The sequence below is a fragment of the Corvus moneduloides genome, chromosome 25, assembly GCF_009650955.1.
Source record: "Corvus moneduloides isolate bCorMon1 chromosome 25, bCorMon1.pri, whole genome shotgun sequence".
Lineage (NCBI taxonomy): Eukaryota > Metazoa > Chordata > Aves > Passeriformes > Corvidae > Corvus > Corvus moneduloides.
This window is the reverse complement of record NC_045500.1, coordinates 5067191-5075919: the sequence shown is the minus strand read 5'-3', so window position 1 is coordinate 5075919 and position 8729 is coordinate 5067191. Positions and strand designations below refer to the sequence as shown.

General features: G+C 52.9%; 1 protein-coding gene across 3 annotated transcripts; it reads right to left on the bottom strand.

Annotated features, from left to right (window-relative positions):
* Positions 1-72: 72 nt before the first annotated feature.
* Positions 73-8298, bottom strand: COLCA2 (colorectal cancer associated 2). Of its 3 annotated transcripts, none has more exons than XM_032133967.1 (5): positions 7924-8298; positions 5952-6061; positions 4165-4234; positions 2533-2759; positions 73-2141 (listed from the first exon to the last, which is right to left on the bottom strand). In XM_032133967.1, exons 1-5 carry the CDS (start codon positions 7928-7930, stop codon positions 1803-1805), a joined length of 753 nt encoding a protein of 250 aa, XP_031989858.1. In that variant the 5' UTR covers positions 7931-8298; the 3' UTR covers positions 73-1802. The 3 variants fall into 3 exon arrangements, with proteins under 3 accessions (XP_031989858.1, XP_031989856.1, XP_031989857.1); XM_032133965.1 differs by lacking the exon at positions 7924-8298 and adding an exon at positions 6222-7334; XM_032133966.1 differs by lacking the exon at positions 7924-8298 and adding an exon at positions 6222-7334 and having other exon boundaries at positions 5967-6061.
* Positions 8299-8729: the final 431 nt, after the last annotated feature.

Genomic DNA, 8729 nt, shown 5'->3' with positions numbered 1-8729 from the left:
CTTTGAATGGCTCCTCTGTTGTGTTTTTTCCCTTTCTTGTGTCAACAAGGCTTTGTGTCAACAGCCAGCAAGCTTTTACTTGCCCTGAGTGTGTCCCCTGGGGCTGTTGACAGAGGGGTGGGGACAGCATCTCAAACATGTTTCCAGTCTGGCACAGGAGGATTGCAAAACCACTGGAGAAGGAGCAGCAGGGAAAGAGGAAGAGGCTGCAAGGGATGGGGGACAGTGCTGCTTAAGGGATGGAAGCTGATGGAGCCTGGAGATCTTGGTGTGTAGGAACATTTAGCTGGAAATATCCTTGTCTCCTCCACTGAGGAGATTTTTTTTTGCCTGGATCCGGGCATCATCCAAGGATAAGGATGGGAGATTTAGGGTGGTTTTAGTGCTCACATTGCTCAGTGGCTGTGCCCAAGCAGCAGCCATGGCATCAGGGATGGGCACAACCACAGCCCTTGCACAGAGCAGTCCTGGGGAGGATCCACACCACAATACATTGATAACTGTTCAATCTGCCAATAATCGATCAGAATTACACATCCACCTCATCTGGAGGTCAGAGATATCTTGTTAGACTCAACACTTCCCTTCCCTGCTGTGCACACTTAGGCTACTCCTGTAAGATGTGTTAATAAGGGTGTTCTCCAACCCTTATTCACCATTTCACGGTGCCCTTGGCTCCCTGAGAGCATCTCCTTGGCTCTGCTAAGCTCAGGCCAACCTTGGGGAGGATGTGGGCACCCCATTTTTTATAGAAGCCTCAAATTTCTTGCCTCAGCCTTATCTTCTCCTGGCTCTTTCATGTTGCTGATAAGGGGCCTTGACATGTGGCTCGAGGTGTGCCCGCTCCTGAGGCAGCAGGCAGGGGTAGCTGGCACTGGGTGAGCTCTGGGGCAGAAGTTCAGCCTTCCAGTGCCCCTAAATATCACTCAGGGGCTGAAGCAGCTGCCAGCACTACTAAAATGACACTTGGTGGGGTGTCCCTATGCAGGGGTGATCACACCTTTAACTGCTGCAAAATTACAGCTCTTTATGAGCTTGCTGTGACCTCATGAATTTATCACTTGGGCCAACGCTGAGATTAATCAGGGGAGAAGGGGAGATATCATTTGAAGGTGTCAAACTATTTTTAAAGCATATTTTATTTAAAAAAAGCCAAAACCCTGCTAGTTTGGCACTGGATTTTACCTCTGAGGGGCTGTGGGCTAAACCCTGGGCTGGTGTGGCAAACAGCAGCTTTCCTTTTCTGCCAGAACCACTGGAAAATGTCACCAGGGCAGCAGCAGTGGGTGAGGAGCTGCAGATCCACCTCAGAGCTGGGAAAAGCTGGATGCTGGATTAAATATGGACTTTTTATCTGCTGGAAAGGGTGAGTGAGACCTTTCATGTCACTGAATAGGCTGATCAAAATCTCATCCTCACCTCCATGAGAGCAGGGTCAGCAGCAGAAGGGAAAGGCACTGACCTTTAGCACACGAAAAATGACCAGGCTTCAGCATTTGCACCAAATGATCTATTTGTATCAAAAAGAGCTGTTTCCATGACACTGGTCTGATAAAGCAGCTTAAGATTTATTTCAAAAACAGCAACAATGAAAAAAAACAGGGAAAAAACCCCACCAAACCACCACAACAACAACCAAACACCCCTGACTGTAGGAGGATTAATGTAGTGACAGCATCATGTAAGAAACTGTGTAAGTAGTGAAGAATAAACTGGACTGTGTTAGGCAGCACAACTTTGCATAGTTCATGGGCAATTTAATCTGACTTGGATGCAGTGGATGTGTGAAACCACAGCCCCCATTAGCTGTAGCAGATGTCACAGCTCCTGTCCCTCCTGAAGAAGTCCTCAGCCACGGCCAGGGGTGGCAGGAACTCCATGCAGTCCGTGCTGGGGCAGGGGAAGCACTGAGGGACCCTGCTGTCCATGTTCTGGGAGCCACAGGCTGTGCAGCAGCAGGCAGGGCTGGGGAAGGGGCAGGGGGGGTGGCAGGGCCACTCCTCCACGGGGCAGCTGTAGGGCTTGGTGTCCAGAGAGGAGGGCGGGCTGGGGGTCAGCGGGGTGAGGGGAGACAGCTGAGGGGGAGAGCAGCTGTAGTTCCACGGGCTGGGCAGGTCAGCTGAGCTGGGCGAGCTGGCAGCCTGGAGTTTGAGGGAGAGAAAAAGGGAAAAAAGGGGATACTTCAGGGAAATGTGGCCAGCAGCCAGAATTCCCGTGCTGTTGCCTTTCTCAGGGGGGTCTGGCTGCCCTGGGGGACAGTTTGGCCCTTGGAGGTCTAAACCCAAAGGCAGTTTCTGTTAGTAGGGACAATCCCTAGCAGGAACTGGGCTGCTACTTGAACTTGGGACATTCCTCATCCTGCAGCCTCTCCCAGTTTATTTGGGGCCCTCCATGGGAAAGCAATCAGAGCCCATGAGCATCCCAGGCTCCTAAAAGCAGCCAGATTCCCATATTGCTGCTGTTCTGCCCCAGGATGTGACTCCCTCTCCCCTTGGGGACACTGTGGCTGCTCCCCTGGGGCCCAAAGCTCACCAGGCCCTGGTTGAAGCAGAGCTGGACTGGCTGGAAGGCGTCGGGGGTGTAGTGTGAGGACGGCTGGCAGGCACTGAACGCTGGCTCTGAGGGTGCATCCGACTGGAGGCAGGAATCTATCAGCTGCTCCAGGTATCCAGGGCTTTCCTCGCAGGAGAGGCAGCTGGAAAACTGCCAGGACGGGCAGCAGCTGGGCACAGAAGGGATGGGTTCTGCTTCAAAAGGTTCTGGGAGAGAAGGGACAGCAGACAGCAGCAGGTTATTCAGTGTCTGTCTCACAAAGGGCAGTGCTGCCCCAGGCCAGGCTTCAGTGCTCTCCTATGTTCAGTAACCCTGTGAGTTTAGACATTAAAATAGGTCCTGCAAGGGCAAGGTGAATTTTCCAGGAAAGCAGAAACCAGGAGGGAGATGCTCAAAAGCATGTGAATAACTCAGGGAATTCAGCCCTCTCAACTATAAAGCTCTTCAAATGCTGGAAACTTCTGGCCCCAGGCATTTTGGACAGGGATCCAGCTGGAAACTCCCTCAGACACTTGACCCTCAAACACTCAGACACTGTTTGCAGCCCCAGAAGGTGGTGCCAGGCAGTGATTTGTGCTTCCCAGCCTGGCAGATGTGCCTTTGCCTCATCTCCAGACCCGGGGCAGCTACACCTGCAGGAAAAAGGGGATAACAGGAGGATAATTTGCTCTTTTATCCTCTGAACAACCAGACAGGAGACAAACTTCTGAGCAGAACAAATGGAGCAAGCCAGGGATGATGTGGCACTGCAATCACATAGTGTTACTGGCCAAAGGGTGAGTTCCTGGAAAGCTCCCAGCAGACCTGGCTTTTCAGAATTATTATCTTTTCACACCGAGTTCAAACATGGTTTAAGGCAAAGCCCTGTCCACACGAAGGGCACAGGTCTGAAGTGCACACTGTAGGGTCAAGTTGGCAGTGCTCAGCTGGCTGTGGGGAGTGAGAAACACCCAAAATACATAAACTGATGGAGACTTTCCAGCCTGGAAAGGCTTTGGCATGTCAGCTCTGGCGTGTCTCACGTTTCTTTATTAACATAAGCAAATGGACTCCCAGCTATCGACGATGGAACAATTTCTTTGTCCATGCAATGGGTGCACTCACACCTGCCTAACCTTTCCCCTGTGCTTTGGCTGGGGATAATTGAAGGATCTGTGAGCCCAAAGTGCCACTCCCCTCACCCCTTCCCCCTTTTCCTGGGATATTCGCAGGCAGGAGGAAGAAACCCTTGGTGGTGTTGAAAAACTGGTCTTTCTCTCACTCCTATGGATGCTGCCAGGAGAGGGAGAAGAGAACAGAACTCAGCCAAGTGCTCCAGGGCACTCTGACCCTCAGTGGCACCCACAGCCTGGGGAAGGTGTTGTTATTCCCTAGGGACGAGCATCCCTTCCCGAAGGGGATCCAGTTCCTTGCTGTGGGAAGAACAACCTCTAGAAAGGAGAGCACCGTGTGCTCCTGAGCTCCTCATCTGCATTCCACGGGCTCCTTCCAGGTGCTGATTGGCCGCACCGCGGGTGGTGCCGGCCTCAAACCTGGGCTGGGAAGGCTCGGGGCTGTGGGAAAATTTGGGAATGGGGAGGGAAGGGCCGTGTGGATGGGCTTTGTACCAACCTGGGTGAGGCGGAGATACAGGCTCTGCAAACTGGATGCTGCTGCTGCTGCTGCCGCTGCCCCAAGGAACCTGAGCAAAGAGAAGGGAAGGAGAGGAATTGTGGCACAGAGCAAGGTGAGTCTGGATTTTGGTGTAAGCTCTTTATATAAACCTAATTTCCCTCATGGCTGTGGCTTGGAAAAGCTCCCCGGCATTGACAGAACGTTCGATTAAAGTGTGTAACAGGACTTTTCCCGGTGCCAGCGCTGGGAACCGCAGCACCAGCCCAGTGTGAAGCCCTGGGATCGGCACCGTGCTGAGGGGCTCTGTTTGCTGCACTCCCGATTGCACAGAGCTGCCTCTGAAACTCACGTGTGTTAATTTCCAGGAGCGTGAATTCCACAGTGGAGGGAATCCCGAGGAATTCGTAGAGACGGATATTACTGAGAATGAGTAATTAACTAAAGACCACCACAGGGATCCCATCAGAACGGATTGATGTCGTTTGAGAACCAGCTCTGGCACTGCTCCCCACTCCAACACAGGTCTGTGAAAATGGATGTGCCGGTTTGGGCAAAATTGGAAATATATCCTCTGAGAGACAATGGACAACCTCGTTTTTTAAGGGATGTTGGAATCTGAAGCAAGACAGATCAACCACTTCTAGGAACCTGCCCTGCTGGAAGGGAGAAATCCACCCCAAAAGCAATGGGAGTTTTGATGTTTGTTGCATGGGGCCAGGATTTTACTCTACAAGTACAAATACTGCTGGATTTCCCCCCTCAGTTTTAATTCATACAGAGCTCCACTTATTTCCATTATTCAAGATGCTCTCGAGTGAGCAGCTCATTTCCCTGGTAACAACTTCCCAGCACATCCCGTGCATTTAATTCCTTAAACAGTGGCTCTTCTGGGCTGAGAGTGCCTTTTCTCCCTGTTGCAGATGTGACAAGGCAGACAGAGATGAAGTCCCCAGGTTGAGCTTTTCTCAGTGCTCATCCTGCCAGCCCAAACCCTCGGGGGTTTTGGGACGGGACACACCTTGTGCAGGTCACCGAGGTGACTTCTCTCACCGCCACTTTTCACTTTTTCCTGTGTGGGCACCACAGGGGTTGTGTGACGGGGTGGTGGGAAGTGAAAAGCGGTTCCACACAGCCCTGGGACACCTGGCTGAGATGAAAGAGGCTGCTGCTGTCGGGGCTGCAGGGGAGGAGTGACCCAGCGTTTCCAAAACCTGACAATTCTGTTCACCCAGACCTCTCTGCCCCTGGCTCTCAGGCTGATTTTTGTGCAGTCAGCTGCAACAAGGTGCAGAAGCTGAAATCTGAAAGCCTTCAAGAGCTGTAATGTCACGAACCAGGAAGAAATAATGATTTGCCAAGCTCTTTATGCAAATCCCCAGAGTGGCTGGAGCTGGAGGAATCCTACAAAGGCTGGAAGAGGGAATGAGAGGGAATGTGCTCGTGTGTGTGCACACAGAGCTCCATCCCCTCCTCCAGAAGGGATGGGGCTGCCCAGGTGAGCCTTCCATCCTGCAGGGAGTGACTTTTCTGGAGCAGCAGCTTTGCTTTCTCGCTGTGTTCCTCAGATTCTCACCCCCCTAGGTCACTGCTGCAGCCAGTCTGGCTGAATGTTCTTTTCCCCCATCCTCACCAGCCTGTCACACTCAGGTTTTGGCCCAGAAATTATAGATTTTGCCCAGTCTTGGCAAAAAAAAACCCCAAAAAAACAACAAAAAAACCCCACAAAAAACCTAAACAAACAAAACATTTAAAGGGGAAGGTGGAAAGCAAGCATTTTTACTCACAACATTTTTACTCACTGCTGAACCGGTGGCTGCTTGCCGTGCCCTCCTCTGCTGCAGTAACTCCTTGACTGTGATCTTTACCCTCACACCTTGGTACACCTTGGGCTTTCCTGGAAGAATTCATGGAAAAAACACTTAACAAGGAGGGAGAACCTCAGAGCAAACAGCAAATCCAGCAGGTTTTCAGGCATGCTCTACATGGAGAACAATTAGAGTTAACATGACTAACTGGCGACTGTTTGCAATCACACTCACAGCCCTCTTTAACACCTGCTATTCCAGCTTGTGGCAAGCAGACGCTCATGAAAATCTTGCTGTTGATAATGTTTAATAACCACATGTTTTATTCTCCTCTATCTCCTTCTTCCCCCCTTCCAGCTCCATCTGGTGCTGCTGTTGGATTCATTTAAATTCCTAACATATTTGCCTCTCTCAGGACCTGTAAATAAATGTGGGAAGCGCTTCATCCAGCAGATGAAGCCCAGGAATAAAACAATGGAAAGATGTGGGTGGTTATTCAGAGAGCTAAACAAAACACAAATAAAATGACTGCTTTCTTGCAAAGCCCAGATTATCTCTTTATTCTGCTCATGTACACCCCTTATTTATTTCAAACAAGCATTTAGGGTGTGTTTAATCCAGCCAAAACCAACTAGCAATCACCAGTCCCTGCCTGATGAGGGATTTTTAGGACAGGAAATGATAAAGAATTTACGTCTTCTAAAAACCACTTCTTGTACTCATGGTAAAGCACTCAGATCCTCTAGCAGTTGTTTCTGCCCTAACTTTCTGCTGGAGTTTTAATCCAAATCACACAAGAAAAGGAAACACACCCAGACTGGTTAGAAACTCAAAAAATGCCAGAGCAGGCAGCAGACAGCCCTGAAGGAAGCACCAAAAATAAACCCACAGCAGGAGAGCAGCAGTGCCAGAGCTAAACCCGGCCTTCCAGTGCCACCTCTGGATGTGGGACATCCTCTCCGAGGCAGCCGCACGCTGCCAGGACATCCTGGCACAAAACCAGCACTGGCTTTGCAGGTTCTGCCCACACATCCAGGGAATCCTGCACTGCAGGCACTGTCCTCCTCTGCTGGAACCTCTGCCAGCCCTCCCAGTGCCCCCGTGCTGCTCTGGGTGAGGACAAGCTGTGACAGGCACCCGGGTCCCTCCAGAGAGGTGACGGGGCTGCCTTGAGGGCAGTTTGCTGAGCTGGGCTCAGCTGGGGATTATCCATCTCATGTTTTGGTGTTTTGTTTCTGTTCAACAAACTGAAGATGGGGAAAATGAGGGGAGGGAAGGGTGGAATTGAAGGAGAACACCCTGGTTACCAGGCCTCCCTCCAGCCAGGGAGGGCTCTGAGGTAGCAGCCCCTTCTAGCAGGGTCAAGGGTGGGATGGCGAGGGTGGGCACAGGGTGGGCAGGGAGCAGAGTGGTGGGTCTGGGGATCAGGGTGATGGGGCTGGGGGTCAGGAAGAAGGGCACCAGGGGTGGGCTGGGGGTCAGGGGGCAGAATGATGGGGCTGGAGATCGAGGGAAAGGGTGCTGAGGGTGGGCTGGGAGTCAGGCACGGGGTGAGGAGGAGCAGGGTGACAAGGACAGGGGGTGGACTCGGGGTCGGGGAGCAGGGTTGGGGTTCAGGAGCAGCGTGACCGGGACGGAGTGTGCGAGGAGGGCACCCAGAGGTGCGGGGGTCCCCTGTCACCCCCGGCCCGGGGGTCGCAGCGCAGCTGACCCGGCAGAGCCCCGCTCGGTGCCCGCGGAGCCCCATCCCGAGCCGGCCGCGCCGGCAGCCGGCGGGCAGCAGCCGAGCCTTCCCTGCCTCCTCCCTCCCTCCTCCCCGCCCTCCCCGCTCTCCCCGCTCCCTCCTGCCTTGGCAGGCGGGATCGCCTCGCTCGCGAAGTGACCCCGGCGAACCCCGAAACGGCCCCAAAGCGGGGAGTGGGGGGCCGGCGGGGGCCAGAGCGGGGCTTACCGGACATCCTGAGCCGGAGCGGGCAGCGCCTCGCCAGGGGCCCGGTGCAGCAGCAGAGGTGGCCCCGGCCCCGGCCCCACGAGCTGGCGAAGGGGGCAAGAGGAGTCAGGCTTGAAATTTGGGGGTGAAGGGACCTGCCTGCCTGGTGGCAATGGCAGGTGGATCCCGACAATATTATTGTTTTATCCCTACGGGTATAAGTTTGAGTTTTTCTCTCCTAATGCCAAGTATTTAAAACCTCTAGAAACCAATGATTTGACAATCAATGATTGCGCGATAGTTTCAATTTGAATATTCAAAGGCTCCACAAAATGGGCTATCTTTTTGTGAAACTGAGCACATCCCCATCTAGCAGAGGGTCTGGGGGAATAGGATTCAGTGGGGTCACCCTCCCCACCCTTTGCTTTTGGGACATTTGCAGGGTTTTATCCATCTTTCCCCAAAGGAAGCAGATGCCTCCAAAGCAGCTCAGTGTTTTCCCCTCAGATGCACAGGCTGGGCTCCAGCCCTCTCATATTTCATTTGCTACCTGCAGTGAGGACTCTGCAAGGGACCGACTTGCTTTTTGCACATTTTTTCGCATTTTAAGGCTAAATTCTGAGGGTTTGGGGCCAAAATGGCAGCGGGCAGGCGTGGCCTAACAAAGAGGCTGCCCTGGGCACCCAGGTGGCTGAAGCTGCCTCAACCCCACTTGCTCCCACAGCATTCCCTCCCTCTGCCCGGATGCTGGGCTCGTACTGGAGTTTATTTGTGTTTTCCCCCAATTCAGGCTGCTTGTCTGTGCTGCACACACACTTGTCTGTGCC

Coding starts and splice junctions, on each gene's coding strand:
- COLCA2 (XM_032133965.1), bottom strand. CDS start 6,291: ATGTGGTTATTAAACATTATCAACAGCAAGATTTTCATGAGCGTCTGC. Junction 6,062..6,221: donor GCCACAAGCTGGAATAGCAG/GTGTTAAAGAGG, acceptor GAATTCTTCCAG/GAAAGCCCAAGGTGTACCAA. Junction 2,760..4,164: donor TGTATCTCCGCCTCACCCAG/GTTGGTACAAAG, acceptor CTTCTCTCCCAG/AACCTTTTGAAGCAGAACCC.